This window comes from Pseudophryne corroboree, chromosome 2, assembly GCF_028390025.1.
Source record: "Pseudophryne corroboree isolate aPseCor3 chromosome 2, aPseCor3.hap2, whole genome shotgun sequence".
Classification (NCBI taxonomy): Eukaryota; Metazoa; Chordata; class Amphibia; order Anura; family Myobatrachidae; genus Pseudophryne; species Pseudophryne corroboree.
In genome coordinates, this window is record NC_086445.1 from 520,831,979 (window position 1) to 520,848,826 (window position 16,848).

The 16,848-nt window shown below is 42.9% G+C and overlaps 1 protein-coding gene across 3 annotated transcripts in view; it reads right to left on the reverse strand.

Annotated features, from left to right (window-relative positions):
* Nucleotides 1–16,848, reverse strand: part of RHCE (Rh blood group CcEe antigens) — a 157,803-nt gene that overhangs the window by 129,636 nt on the left and 11,319 nt on the right. Inside the window, exons 1-2 of one of the 3 annotated variants that reach the window (XM_063954168.1) lie at nucleotides 1,490–1,577; nucleotides 190–240 (exon numbers count right to left, since the gene is read on the reverse strand). Coding sequence is in view for 2 of the 3 variants with exons in the window: in XM_063954166.1 (XP_063810236.1) it covers nucleotides 1,490–1,628 (139 nt within the window). In the remaining variant the exon portion in view is untranslated. Of the gene's footprint in view, nucleotides 1–162; nucleotides 241–1,489; nucleotides 1,891–16,848 lie in introns of those variants that run through there. The other 2 variants (XM_063954167.1, XM_063954166.1) reach the window with 2 other exon arrangements.

Genomic DNA, 16,848 nt, shown 5'->3' on the forward strand with positions numbered 1-16,848 from the left:
CAAGTCTGAATTAGGCCCCATGTACAGTACTACCACACCTGCTGTCCATGCTCTTCAGTGTAACTGCAAGATGTGCAGGAGCTAAGAAGTTTCCCTAGCTGGTAGCTGGTAGAAGACCAGTGCTTTTTTTCTTGTGTATTCAGTGGTATGCAGTAGTGGTACCTTTCATTTGTGTATTTACTTATATACCTCCAGCTTATTCAGTTACGCTTTGAAACATTTTAATTCTCAGAATTCCTTCTGGAAACAGGAAGAGATAAATTAAATAACGTAATTAATTAATTAATTAATAAAATAAGTATCTCCATAAGCATCAAACACCACAGCCAGCTTGTTAGATGGTAAAATACATTTTAAATGCACAGTGAAGGACTGGACATATTTTCTTAATTTTGTTTTTAGCTATTAACTGGCCGGAATTTTATAATAAGCTTTGAAAAAATTTCCATGAAGCTCTATGCTTATAATGGATTTCCAGACTATTTTTTATCATGCATGTCTGAAAATGCTAAAGAAGTGTTGCCAAAGGACAGACATGACAAAGATGGTAAATACTGCATGTGGCCATAGACCCCTGACTAACATCAATGCAACCACAATTACCGTATTTAACCATGGCGCTCTGACCTAATAAAACAACCCCCTGAAAATGTTATTTTCGTTTTTTCTTTTCATCCTAGCATAATTTCATTCTCTCCACACTACTAATAACTAAGATGATTGTAACAACACATTACATAGAGACTTCCGCCCCACCCCCACACCTAATATAAGTGCCACTCTGCTGTAATGGCTTCCTCCTAATTCCAGGCAAAACGGTCATTACTAGCCTACACCACTGTCAGTTCACAGGTCTCTTCAGGCTTGTTGAGGGCACTCCAACATATCTGGCTGGGAAATACTGGGTCATGGACTCACAAAAGAACTTTATCCAAATCTATCACAAATTTCTGACTATATTATAAATATATGTGTATGTGTGTGTTTATTTGCGTGTGTATATTCGCTTCATTTTTCAACAAATGTTAATCACAGTAATAATATCATAAAATTATTCTGCAAATAAATAAGGATCACTTTATTATTATATACAGAAAAAGGGCTCTACAAATATAACGTGTTTTTAAAATATGCTCCAATAGTACATGATCCTGAATGGACACAGAAGGCAAATGTACATTGAGCTATATTCTCATTTAACATAAAGCAATACAGAGACCTCAACAGAAGAAGGGGCTCATAATAAATTCAAAGTCTTACTATGAACAAATATCAAAAAGCATGACAAGCGGAAAACTACAGTATATCTATCTATCTATCTATCTATCTATCTATCTATCTATCTATCTATCTATCTATCTATCTTTAGAAGTTGAGAAATGTGGTAATTAACACAAAACAGGAAAAATTGACGTCCGCTAAAACATGAACACACTATCCTGCTTCTGTATAATGTAACATTTTATGCAATATGAGAACAGAGTCTTACCTGGGTACCACTGAAGATTATTTTCAAATTTGTAGTTTTGTGAAAAAAAGAACATAAAGAGCAATATAAATGTTGTCTCCAGTATAAGAAGCACCCATGGCAGGCGTCCTCTCAAGCTGGTTGAGTATCTTGGTGGCATTTTTCAGTTTGTCACAGGACAAAAAAGTTCCTTTGCTCTGCATAATAAAGAACATATGAGGAGTGAGGCTGATGGGTGTTAACCAAATGATGAGAGCGCTTATCTTGTTGCAGGCTTTACAGTTATCAGTGTGCCATACTTTGTCAACAACTGAATGTATTAGATAGTCTTGGGAACGAAGAAGAGCAATTGAAGAATGTGTCTTGTTAACCCAGAAATTGATGCTCGTAGTTCCCTTTCATTTTTCTGTCTTTTCTGCAGTCTGCAGTGCATGAAAGAAACAAATTGTGGTAATTAATAACAGAAGAACAACATAATATTTCAGGAAAGTATAATTTATTTTACATATCTTTGGATAGGATATTGTCACTGTGGAGATCATTGTTTTGGAGACAGACAGGCAGAAAGATAGTCATTGTATTAGGCATATCTTACAGGGAGTATGACAGCATAAAATAAAAGATGAGGCGGGAGCTGTACAGAATGCTATCCAGAGGCATTCCCAGGTGAAAGATACACTAAGAGGTACCCGCAGGGACACCAACCTCCACAGTCAGACCACAACGACAGAGGAGCCTCCTCGGAGAAGCAGCAGATAGTGGGGAAGGGGGAAGCGGCAGGCAGGGGGCTGGGGGGAGTAGACAGGCCCAGCAGGCGGCAGCATTGGTGTGGTCACAGCAGAGGATGTTTCGGGAATCTGGAAATCCAGGCCATGGCTTCGGGCCTATCCAGAAGTATGGCCTTAATTAAGCCATAATTGTAAGAGCGCCTGAGGGCTGTGGTTATTACGTGTATCACCAATGCAGCATAAGAATACTCACAACAGCAAGCCATGCCACTACTGTGGGGGCCCCGTGAAATTCAATACCATAAAGCTTATGGCATATAGGCACATTATGTACCCATAAATATGAATCTAGGGAACTCTGGGCCTAATTCAGGTTTACATACAAATCCGATGGTGCGGGTACTGCGCATGTGCTGAACAGGTACTGCATGATCGCTTGCAGTCACCCCTTCGCCGCAGCATGATTAACAGGGGGGCTACCGGGACCATTGTACAAAAAAGGGACATGTCGCCCACGTTTTGTAGGCATGCCAAGCCCAGTGTTTGCATCATTTAGCTCAGGCTTTCTGGAGCCGGCTGGCCAGTTTCCAATGCCCATTCTGTGTAACTTTTAGCTTATGCAGACTGGCCGAGGGCTGCGACCATTGCAACTGATGGTCGCGATGGAGATCCAATGCTGCGTCCCCTGCTCCTCCTGCCTCCTACTGATTTTTGGGGTCATTTCGAGTTGATCGCTCACTAGCAGTTTTTAGCAGCCGTGCAAACGCATTGTCGCCGCCCACCGGAGAGTGTATTTTCACTTTGCAGAAGTGCGAACGCTTGTGCAGCAGAGCGCCTGCAAACACATTTTGTGCAAAACAAGACCAGTCCTGGACTTACTCTTCGTGTGCGTTGATTCTAACGTTGGAGGGTTGGCTTTTGACGTCACACACCCGCCCAGCGTATGCCCAGCCACGCCTGCGTTTTCCCCGGCACGCCTGCGTTTTTCCAAACACTCCCTGAAAACGGTCAGTTGACACCCAGAATTGCCCCCTTCCTGCCAGTCTTCTTGCGTTGTGCCATGCGACTTAAAGCTTCGCTAGAACCTGTGCAAAACCACAAAGGTCTTTGTACCCGTGCGGTGCATACTCATGCGCAGAAATGCCGATTTTTAGCCTGTTCGCTGCACTGCGAACAACGGCAGCTAGCGATCAACTCGGAATGACGCCCTTTGCACTTTAGTTGTGTACTGCACAGCATATTCCCTGAGGCAGTGCAATAAAGTACAAATTGCAATTAGGCTCTCTGTTTTTAAGTTGTTTCTCTGTAAATTACCCACAACACAGTGGCGGAACTAGTGAGTGGTGGACCCAGGTGTAAAAATATGCTCCCTAAAGAAAAGGAGACAGTTAGTAACACGTTGCTATCAGGTTGTGCCCCTCCACAGCAGCGTTTTTCCCACAAGCCTCCTTGTGTGCCCCATTATCTTCCTCACAATCCCCCTCTGCACCAGTGTGTTCCCCACATTATTATTATTATCCTTTATTTATATGGCGCCATAAGGGTTCCGCAGCGCCCAATTACAGAGTACATGTGCACATAATCAAAACAGGAAAACAGTGACTTACAGTTGAAGACAATAAAGGACAAGTACAGGGTAACTAAGCATAACTACACCAGTAAATGACATAGAGATAAGTTCCAAGGTGGCCAAAAAACTGCATGATTTGGGCAGTTGAGGATTATTAAAGTAACAAAAGGATAAGCACATGAGGGAAGAGGGCCCTACTCATGAGAGCTTACATTCTAAGGGGAGGGGTAGACAGACAGGGGTGACACAGATGGGATACATAGAGAGTGTGGAACAGAGGGTTAGGATGAGATTTGGCTGGGTTTGGTCAAGAAGTGGGTCTTAAGAGCCCGTTTGAAGTTTTGTAGAGAGGTGGAGAGTCTGAGGGGGAGAGGTAAAGAATTCTAGACAAAGGTAGCAGCACGTGAAAAATATTGGAGATAGGAGTGGGAGGAAGTAATCAGAAGACAGGAGAGTCGACGTGCATTAGCAGAGCGAAGAGGACGGGTGGGAGAGTAAAGGGAGATAAGGTCAGAGATGTAAATGGGAGAGAAGTGGGTGAGGGCTTTGTAAGTGAGTGTGAGAAGTTTGAAATGGATTCTGAAAGGGAAGGGAAGCCAGTGAAGGGCTACACTACACTACACTACACTACATCCCCCAATATGCTGTACTAAGTTACAAAAGTACATCACTGCACTACATCCCCTTCATATGCTGCACAACATCATTACACAACATCCCCTCTAACTCCCCACTACAACCCCAATACACGCCGACCTACATCACTACACTGCAACCCCCCTATAGGCAACACTACATCACTACACTACATACATCTATATGCTGCACTACATCACTGCTCTACAACCCCCAATACGCTGCACTATATCACTACACTACAACACCCTGCACGGTACACTCCATCACTACACTACAACCTCCTGCATGCTGCACTACACTATATCACCCCTTCACTACATCCCCCCTACACCCTGCACTACATCACTACATAACATCCCCCCTACATGCTGCACTACTTCACACTACAACCCCCCTATATGCCACACTATATCACTACAATGCATCCCCCCTATATGCTGTACTATGGGCCTAATTCAAGGCCTAAAACAACATTTTCCTCTAATGGGCAAAACCATGTGCACTGCAGGTGGGGCAGATATAACATGTACAGAGAGAGTTAGATTTGGGTGCACATGGTTTTGCCCATTAGAGGAAAATGTTGTTTTGCAATCAACCTTGAATTAGGTCCAATATCACTACACTACAACCCCCCCTACGCACTGCACAACATCACTACACTACAACCCCCCTACACGCCGCACTACATCACTACACTGCCTCTTCACTACACAATGCACTACATTACTACACTACAACCCAATAAATCCCCTAACTGATCCACACTAGGGGTCAAATGCTTCTAGCACATCGCTGATAAGAAAGTGGATGCACAAAGTGGCTCCACAACAGATCGTGTACATTAAAAATACCAGGATCTTAGCGCTTACAGTTGCAGAAATAATAAAATTCACAAAAATATATATATTTAAAAAACACGTTACTATATTCTACAGTTATATATTTTTAATCACTGCTATGTGGTAAAATAATTCCTTAAGTTAAATGAAACCTCTAAATACAGTCTTGTATAAGGATCACCCTAATACTGGTATACAATAGGACTACAATAAGGACTTATAATGACAGCACATAACATAGAGCAAGCCCATAGAAAGTCCTTGTTCCAATGGGCGGTTGATAAAATGTCATCCACCACTCTGGTGAGTCATCCAGCGATACGACGGGAGTCTTCTGACAGACCTTTAGCCTGTGTCTGACTAGCATCTGGGAACTGGACAGAGCCTCCTGGACATCTCTCGGAGCAGCTGGCACTACAGAGAAGTAATCGCCCCGCTGTGCACATATACCCTTCAGATGCATTGGCAGAAGCTTCCTGCGCTATTGATTGCTTGATGTACATGCAATCCAGTGGGACATATACATCAGCGCATACAGCTTTGTACACCTATAAGTAGAACCCACGAAGGACGTGTTACTGTATGATAAGCTCAGGTGGCGGATTTAAATATTCATCACCTTCTGACCTACAACTTATCAGGGGGACTTTTAATCATTAGGACATTGAATTTGCATGTGGAAACACTCACCATTATTATTGGATGCAGGGGTGTAGCGAGGGTGGCTTCGGTGGAGCACGAGCTCCAGGCGCCGGAAAAGTTAGAGGGCGCACCACAGAGCAGGAGGAGGAGGAGCAGAGGAGGTGCATACTGGCTCGGACTCTGATTCTAGGTAGTGAACAGCACAGGCAGAGGCGACAGCAGGAGACAATGACAGCCGGCACATGCTGGAGCTCTCTCTGCCCCTCAAGCTGTTGCAGAGAGGCTATTTCTGCCCCTCAGGCAATTCTGGAACATTATTTTCATTGAGAAATTGGGAGATTATCAGATCTGGGAAGGGGGTCAGTTTAGGGGCATTATTTTCATTGAGAGATTGGGGGGGTTATCAGGTCTGTGGGAGGTCACATTTGGGGCATTATTTTCATTAAGGGATTGGGGGGTTTTGAGATCAGGTCAGTCAAGGGGCATACACAATGTTTTTAATTTATTTAAATTAAAAAAGTAAATAATTGAATATAGCTTCTTCCATAGTGGCTCTTCTGTGGTGTAACATGTATAAGGGGCTTTACCATGGTGTAACATGTATAAGGGGCTCTTCTGTGGTGTAACATGCATACATGCATAAGGGGCTTTACCATGGTGTAACGTGTATAAGAGGCTCTACTGTGGCATAATGTGTTTAAGCGGCTCTACTGTGCGGCGTAACATGTGTAAGCGGCTCTACTGTGCGGTGTAATGTGAATAGCGGACACTAATGTGCGGTGTAAAGTGAATAGCGGACAGTACTGTGCGGTGTAATGTGAATTGGTACTATTCTGTGGCCACGCCCAAAATTTTAGTTGCTCGCATTCGGCGCACACGATCCATATTTGGTACATGGGGGCACCCAAAGGTAACTTTCGGAATAAGCTCTACAAGGTCTAGAACTGACCCTGTCACCAATTTAAATATTGTTTCTTTTCAAATGTAACCTACCATCACACGTTGGCCAGGCCCCCAAATCAGTATAGGGGAGGGGGCGCGAAGACATACCCTTGCTCCGGGCACCATGGCACCTAGCTACCCCTCTGAATGGATGCATGGAGAGTAATACGCTTAGGCTCATACCTTGTATATAGAGTGACATTTTATCAGCCGCCCATTGGAATAAGGACTTTCTGTTTGCTCTATGTTATTATTTATGATTTATACCAGTTATTTATGTTACAGGCTGTGTTTTATATTACCAGTTTTATTTTATAGAAATTGCTAGTAATAAACAGAGAGAATATTTGGCCATTCACATCAGTCCCTTCCCCAGTAGAGCTTACAATCTATGGGGGTCTTCCGAGTTGATCGCTAGCTGCTTTCATTCGCTGCACAGCGATCAGGCAAAAAAAAGGCACTTCTGCGCATGCGGCGCAATGCACACGCGCGTCGTACTATTACAACGAAAGATGTCATTTCACACAAGGTCTAGCGTAGCTTTTCAGTCGCACTGCTGGCCGCAGAGTGATTGACAGGAAGAGGGCGTTTCTGGGTGTCAACTGACCGTTTTCAGGGAGTGTTTGGAAAAACGCAGGCCTGCCAGGAAACACGCAGGCGTGGCTGGGCGAACGCAGGGCGTGTTTGTGACGTCAAAACAGGAACTGAATAGTCTGAAGTGATCACAAGCGCTGAGTAGGTCTGAAGCTACTCTGAAACTGCACAAAATTATTTTGTAGCCGCGCTGCTATCCTTTCGTTCGCACTTCTGCTAAGCTAAAATACACTCCCAGTGGGAAGCGGAATAGCGTTTGCACGGCTGCTAAAAACTGCTAGCGAGCGAACAACTCGGAATGACCACCTTGGGGCCTAATTCAGAGTTGATCACAGCAGCAAATTTGTTAGCAGTTGGGCAAAAACATGTGCACTGCAGGGGGGGGGGGGGGGGGGCAGATGCAGCATGTGCAGAGAGAGTTAGATTTGGGTGGGGTGTGTTCAAACTGAAATCTAAATTGCAGTGTAAAAATAAAGCAGCCAGTATTTACTCTGCACAGAAACAATATATCCCACCCAAATCTAATTCTCTCTGCAAATGTTATATCTGCCCCACCTGCAGTACACATGGTTTTACTTTTACCCAACTGCTAACAAATTTGCTGCTGCGATCAACTCTGAATTGTCCTCTACCAGATGTGCACACACACACATTCACACTAGGGTTAATTTTGTTGGGATCCAATTAACTTACCAGTATATTTTGGATTGTGGGAGGAAACCAGAGTACCCAGAGGAAACCCACGCAAGTACAGGGAGAATATACAAACTCCACACAATTAGGGCCATGGGGGGAATCGAACCCATATCTCAGTGCTGTGAGGCAGTAATGCTAACCATTACACCATCTGTACTGCCCCGATCTGTTATATGCTGTCATTGTAAGTCTTTATTGTATTCATGTTGTATACCCGTATTAGGTACAAGACTTTATTTAGAAGTCTCATTTAACTTAAGGAATTATTTTAACACTTGTTAGCAGTAATTGAGAATATATATATCATAATAAAGTAACTTGTTTTTTAACCACACATTTTTGTGATGATGTCTGACAGTGTAAGTGCTGAGATCCTGGTATTTTGAACTACACTGCAACCCCTACACAACGCATTACATCACAACCCCCTACATGCCGCAGAACATCACATCACTATACTACATCCCCCCTACATGCAGCACTACATCACTACACTGCATCCTCCTACACTCTGCACTACATCATCCCAATACTCCGCACTACATAAATACACTGTCCCCACTAGATACTGTAACTACACTACATCCCACAGACATACCACACTACATCACTATGCTACAGCCCCCCCATATGCTGCACTACATACCTACACTATACCCCTCCCCCCAATACGACATACCACATTACTACACTGCACTACATTCCTCCCAATAAAATTAAAACATCTCAGTGCAATGGATCACCAGATTGAGCAGGCAGCCGCATGGAGTGGAAGGAGGAGGCGGGCTTGGCCCACTGGTCAGGAGAGAGGAGGGTAGAGGGGAAGAAGAGGGTGGGCTAAGTAAGGGAATGAAGGGGGTGGGTCTGGTCTTAAAAACAGGAGAGAGCAAGGTAGAAGGGGGCGGGCTGAGGGGAAGAAAGGGGCGGGCCTGGCCGTGTGGACGGGAGGAAGCAACGTAGAGGGAAATAACAGGTCGTGCCTAGTACTGCAATATCTGTCCAAGGCGCGCCACCCCACTTCCCCCCTGCTACGACCAGACTTCCGCCTCCGTGGTTACAGGCCCACAGCAACTGGTCAGCATACTATAATGACACACTTACACTTATTAGTACTGCTAATATCACCGGTTGTTGGCCCTCTCACTGCCGCGGGCTCAAGTGCAATGCACCAGCTGCATCGGCAGTAGTTTCGCCACTGCGGCAAAATAATCATTTAATTCCTGAGACACAAGCACTACTTTGCTCTGTGAATGCTACAACCTTTCATAGAAATAATCACTGTTCATGTATCAGGAGTGTACACTGCTTGTTGTTATATGCTGGGTGTCACACATACTGGGTTGGCGGTCCAGCTCCACTTATCTGTGTGTGTGCCTTGGCATACTCTGGTGGCAGGGCCATAGCTAGGTGTGTGTGGAGGGGGCACCACACATAGAGCTGCAGGCTAGGGGGCACTGTTGGCGATACTTGTCAATGATCTGTTTTAATTACTTTCACTTGCAGCTTTCCCCCTCTTTGAAGCCCAGCATCTCATGACCGCCCCTGTCTAAAACTCTCACCCTTTCCATCGCTAATACCTATAAAACATTCATGAACTCAGCTTGAGATTTTTTGGTTTGTTTTTCAGTCACACTGTCCTTTATTACATTTGAAGATGCTGACATACCCAGGATTCAAACCCATTAACTGTAGTATAGCAGTCAGACAAGGTAGATAATTCTAAGCTAGAGAATTCTATTTGAAGCTAACTTGTACTTTGTGAAAAAATGATCAGCATTGCAGCTGAGGAGAACTATGTAGTGTGTGTCTGCAAGGGATTGGATGTTTGGCTGCACACTACATAGATCTGCTCAATTGCAATGATGATTATTTTTTTTACAAAGTACCAGTAGCTTCATATAGTGTTCATAGTTTCTATGCAGGATCAAATAGCTCAATGAGTAGGGTAATTGATTAGAATTCAACAGGTTATAGGTTTGAATCCTGGGTAAAGAAGTATATTGAAATGTGTTTTTTAATAAAGGGTATTGTAACTGAATAACAACAAGCTCTCAAGTTACGTGCATGATGAAGTATATAGATGATTTGTGTGCATAAATAATGTATGTATATATATATACATATATATATTTTAGTGGTAAATCAGCTGCGCCTTCAGCGTTTACAAATCAAGAAATGTGATCATGATATACCTGTGTCTTTGCCTGCACTGCTCGCATTCTAGCTGCTGGTTCTGCTGCTGCTTAAGAGGGAAAGCTAGTGATGTCAATGTGCTCTGGCCGGGGGACCCCCTGACAAAGGGGGGCCTGGGGTACAGTATGCCCTGCATCCCCCTCTTAATCTGGCTATGATTGTCCCCCCTCCTCTCCCCCTCCCCCCCTTTTTTTCAATAGTGACATAAGGCACATGCCTCGTGGGAAAGGGTATAACAAGATTGACCCCAGAGAGAGCCCATGCTATGATGCCCCTTCCCACATTATATATATATATATATATATATATATAGGAATCGCAGGTCCGGCACTCCATGCTTGAATCAGCAGCTGCGGCGGTGCCCTCACAGGGAAAACAGTATAATTTGCAGAGGTGCGGCACTCGTACCAAATAACCAGACTTCAGAAGCAAAGAAGCTATTGCATCAACGTTTCAATATTTATATATTGTCTTCAGGATACATAGTAAAAATACAACATACCTTATATACATGTCCACCACAAGTGAAATGCTGGCGTCAGGGCCGGGATTGCACACCCTCCCCGCCGTCGCAGTGATTGGTGACGTCATCCCAAACGGGCCGTACACCTGTGAGTAAAGGCTTAACCGTTCACCATACAAAAAGAATCAAAGAGCAGCTACGGAAGTTTATAATGTAAATCATTATAGAAAAAACAAGTTATTATAACAGAGGCATAAGCAGCAGACGAATGCATGTGCAAAACAGCAAATAAATATAAAATATATTCTTAGTTAACTTAGCAATAAATCCTGACATAATATATACTTAGTTATCTAAACCATATGAGGGGTGATGTTATTTTAACACAATTAAAGAACAAAACTAGTTAAAGATATAAATCTAACGGAGTGCTGCATAAGAAATAGTGTCATTCAGCCCTTTGGGGTAGATGACATTTAAACGGTGGATCCATCGTGCTTCGCATCTTAATAACTGTAGCGATCGGTTCCCACCTCGTCTATTCAGTGGGACCGTATCGATCATCCTATATCTAAGGCTTGTCAAGGGATGTCTAGCCTCTGCGAAGTGTCGTGCGACAGGCTGATCGCTGGTGCCCGACACTAAAGCTGCACGTATGGCAGCTCGATGGTTACCCATACGCTCCTTAAATTTAGATTCGGTCTTGCCGATATAGCAAAGACCACAGGGGCAGAGAATTTGGTAAACAACAAAGGACGAGTTACAGGTGAAATAATGTAAAATTTTATATTTTTTCCCTGAATGAGGGTGGTTAAAGAAATCACCTGTAAGCATGAATTGGCACGTAGTGCAAGTGCATTTAAAGCAGCCTACCCGATTGCTACTCAAAAAAGTGGCCTGTTTTAAAGATTTTCGTGTGGTATCAGTTTTGACCAAAATATCTTTTAAGTTGCGGCTGCGTGCATAGCTAGGTAACAGTCTGTAATCTTTCAAATTCAGTTTGGGGTCGCTCTGTAACATTGGCCATAGTGTTTTAGCTGTAGAAATAATAGCTGGAGTCGCCACATTAAACTTGTTCACCCATGGCAACACTTTAGGATTCCTATTATTAGTGGATTGAGCATTATTCACCAGCGAATCCCTGTTCAAAGATAGCACTTTTTGTTTACAAATAGCCAAGGTATGGGCATTATAGCCACGATCCAAAAATTTTTGAACCATCAAGTCAATCTGTTCGATGGCCTTGACGGGGTCACTATTTATGCGGAAAGCTCGCAACATTTGGGAATAGGGGAGGCCATTAATCAGAGACCTCGGGTGGCAGCTTTGTGCTTTCAATAGAGTATTTCTATCGGTGACCTTTGAGAACAGGCTAGTGTGTAAAACCTGATCTGAGACCGAAATGTGTACATCTAAAAAATCCAATGTGTCCTTGCTAAACATATAGGTAAACTTAATTGGATGGTCAGTTGCATTATGTGTCTCGAGTAGTGAGCGGAGGATGTTAATATCGCCCCTCCAAATCAAAAAAAGGTCGTCTATATACCTCAAAAACAAAATGATATGTTCACTAATCATAGCATCAGCAAAAAACAGCAGCTGTTCAACAGAAAACATTACTATGTTTGCATAGGCCGGTGCCATGGAGCTGCCCATGGCACAGCCTTGTACCTGCAGGTAAATGTCAGTTTCATACAGGAAAAAATTGTTATGCAAAATCAAATCAAACAGTTGTATGATATTATCAATTTTGTCACCAGAAAAAACACTTTTAGATTCTAAGAAACTACGTAGACTATGTAAACCGAATTGGTGTGGAATTGAAGTATACAGATTTATAACATCTATGCCTACCAACCAATAATCGTTACCAAATGTAGGGACAGTCTGCAATTTCCTCAAAAAGGTGGTAGTGTCCAATAGGAATGTCCTTTCGTTTTGGATTAGAGGTTGCAGGATGGAGTCCAAGAATGTGGCAACCGGCTGGAACAATGAACCCTGTGCCGACACAATGGGGCGTCCCGGAGGAGGGTCCAATCCCTTGTGTACTTTAGGGATTGTATAGAAAGTTGGCATGATGGGATAATCTGGATAGAGCACATCCTTCAATTTCTCTGTTATTAATCCCGTGTCCATGGCAGATAATAAAAGATTGCACAATTCCTTTCTACAGCTTTTGGTCGGATCTTTAGCTAATTTAACATACACTGTAGTGTCAGACAGTTGTCTTACAGCTTCTTGATGATAACTGAGATAGTCCTGGAGGACAATTGCTCCTCCCTTATCCGCCTGGCGGATTATTAAATCTTTGTTATTTGCTAAAGATTTTAATGCTTGCCGTTCCACTTGAGACAGGTTCGGATGAAATCGATCTTTATTCTTAATAGAAGAGTTTACCCCTTCATCTAGTAAACGTAGATAGGTCTTAATGGTAGAGTTATTGGAAGGAGGATCAAAATGGGAACGGGGGCAGAATTTCTTCAACTGTGGAGGTATCGGGGAGGTTATCCCGTCATCATCATTGCCAAAGTATTCTTTAAGTCTAAGACTTCTGGCTAACTCATATTTTTCAGATCCCCAAAGGAAACTGTCAAACCGTGAAGTAGGGACGAATGATAACCCCTTCGATAGGAGGCTAATTTCTCCATCCGATAAATCATGGGACGAGAGATTAAAAATTAGGTTTTTCTGGACAGAGGGGGACGACCCACTCTGCGTCTGCCTGTTTGACTGGCGGCCCCTCCGCGTGCGTCGCCTTTTTGACTTTCTGGGGGGTTGCCTTTGTTGGTTTTGGGGCGAGCCCCTAAAGGGGCCGACGCCGTATCTGATTTCTCCTGCCCGCTATTAGAACTATTATAATCATTAGAAGATTCTGTTTCAAAACGGGTGGTATTACGTTTGAAATGGTGTTTATTTCTCCTGAAAAACGGTTGATTGCGTTCTTGCGAAGGGTTTCCTGACAACCATTTGTATACGGTATGTTTCTCATAGTCGCCTTCCACCTTTATCAGCTTCTCCTTCTTGAATTGAAGAAGCTCTCTTTTGTATGTGGCTAATTGTTGCTTTAATCGTTCCAACCAATCAGTACTCTCATCAAGAGTTAAGGTGGTAAGGTGAATAGCTTCAAATTGTGCAATCTTATCTTTAATCAGCAAAAATTCTTTATTGGCTTGTTCTATTACCAAAATCATGAGGTCAAATGAACAGCGGTTTAAAATACCTATCCATTTTTTGCAAAAGGAAGGATCGAATCTCCCTATTGTGGGGCAGTTACGTACGCGGAAACCGCGTGGAATTTTTTTGGCCTTATAATAATCACTTAAAGACAGGCCATGTAAGTGATAATCAATTTCCTTTTTTCTTAATCGCAAAAGATCTCTATAGATAATATCTGGTGCTGCAGCTTCAGCTTCATCACGCATCCCTTTATCATGTAGGATGGCCTCCACCTCAGATTCTGAAAAGGTGTGTGTATCCCCCACGGGGAAATGGAATAGTGCTGCCGCATCTTCAGCGTTCGTCACTGCATCCACCATAATAAAACACTGGGGTTGCCTATAGCAACAACCACCAAGTGCAAATATTCAACTCCCGTAGCAGGGAAAAAGTCCAGAACAGATACTGTTAAAAAAATTGTTTGCTCTAAAAAGCAATACAAAGTCACTTCCACTGTGATAGACAATAATTGAAAGTTGCAGGGTGCCCTGACAGAGTACTCACTCCATGGTGTCTACTCTATGTAGGAATCGCAGGTCCGGCACTCCATGCTTGAATCAGCAGCTGCGGCGGTGCCCTCACAGGGAAAACAGTATAATTTGCAGAGGTGCGGCACTCGTACCAAATAACCAGACTTCAGAAGCAAAGAAGCTATTGCATCAACGTTTCAATATTTATATATTGTCTTCAGGATACATAGTAAAAATACAACATACCTTATATACATGTCCACCACAAGTGAAATGCTGGCGTCAGGGCCGGGATTGCACACCCTCCCCGCCGTCGCACTGATTGGTGACGTCATCCCAAACGGGCCGTACACCTGTGAGTAAAGGCTTAACCGTTCACCATACAAAAAGAATCAAAGAGCAGCTACGGAAGTTTATAATGTAAATCATTATAGAAAAAACAAGTTATTATAACAGAGGCATAAGCAGCAGACGAATGCATGTGCAAAACAGCAAATAAATATAAAATATATTCTTAGTTAACTTAGCAATAAATCCTGACATAATATATACTTAGTTATCTAAACCATATGAGGGGTGATGTTATTTTAACACAATTAAAGAACAAAACTAGTTAAAGATATAAATCTAACGGAGTGCTGCATAAGAAATAAGTATATATTATGTCAGGATTTATTGCTAAGTTAACTAAGAATATATTTTATATTTATTTGCTGTTTTGCACATGCATTCGTCTGCTGCTTATGCCTCTGTTATAATAACTTGTTTTTTCTATAATGATTTACATTATAAACTTCCGTAGCTGCTCTTTGATTCTTTTTGTATGGTGAACGGTTAAGCCTTTACTCACAGGTGTACGGCCCGTTTGGGATGACGTCACCAATCAGTGCGACGGCGGGGAGGGTGTGCAATCCCGGCCCTGACGCCAGCATTTCACTTGTGGTGGACATGTATATAAGGTATGTTGTATTTTTACTATGTATCCTGAAGACAATATATAAATATTGAAACGTTGATGCAATAGCTTCTTTGCTTCTGAAGTCTGGTTATTTGGTACGAGTGCCGCACCTCTGCAAATTATACTGTTTTCCCTGTGAGGGCACCGCCGCAGCTGCTGATTCAAGCATGGAGTGCCGGACCTGCGATTCCTACATAGAGTAGACACCATGGAGTGAGTACTCTGTCAGGGCACCCTGCAACTTTCAATTATTGTCTATCACAGTGGAAGTGACTTTGTATTGCTTTTTATAGCAAACAATTTTTTTAACAGTATCTGTTCTGGACTTTTTCCCTGCTACGGGAGTTGAATATTTGCACTTGGTGGTTATTGCTATAGGCAACCCCAGTGTTTTATTATGGTGGATGCAGTGACGAACGCTGAAGATGCGGCAGCACTATTCCATTTCCCCGTGGGGGATACACACACCTTTTCAGAATCTGAGGTGGAGGCCATCCTACATGATAAAGGGATGCGTGATGAAGCTGAAGCTGCAGCACCAGATATTATCTATAGAGATCTTTTGCGATTAAGAAAAAAGGAAATTGATTATCACTTACATGGCCTGTCTTTAAGTGATTATTATAAGGCCAAAAAAATTCCACGCGGTTTCCGCGTACGTAACTGCCCCACAATAGGGAGATTCGATCCTTCCTTTTGCAAAAAATGGATAGGTATTTTAAACCGCTGTTCATTTGACCTCATGATTTTGGTAATAGAACAAGCCAATAAAGAATTTTTGCTGATTAAAGATAAGATTGCACAATTTGAAGCTATTCACCTTACCACCTTAACTCTTGATGAGAGTACTGATTGGTTGGAACGATTAAAGCAACAATTAGCCACATACAAAAGAGAGCTTCTTCAATTCAAGAAGGAGAAGTTGATAAAGGTGGAAGGCGACTATGAGAAACATACCGTATACAAATGGTTGTCAGGAAACCCTTCGCAAGAACGCAATCAACCGTTTTTCAGGAGAAATAAACACCATTTCAAACGTAATACCACCCGTTTTGAAACAGAATCTTCTAATGATTATAATAGTTCTAATAGCGAGCAGGAGAAATCAGATACGGCGTCGGCCCCTTTAGGGGCTCGCCCCAAAACCAACAAAGGCAACCCCCAAGAAAGTCAAAAAGGCGACGCACGCGGAGGGGCCGCCAGTCAAACAGGCAGACGCAGAGTGGGTCGTCCCCCTCTGTCCAGAAAAACCTAATTTTTAATCTCTCGTCCCATGATTTATCGGATGGAGAAATTAGCCTCCTATCGAAGGGGTTATCATTCGTCCCTACTTCACGGTTTGACAGTTTCCTTTGGGGATCTGAAAAATATGAGTTAGCCAGAAGTCTTAGACTTAAAGAATACTTTGGCAATGATGATGACGGGATAAC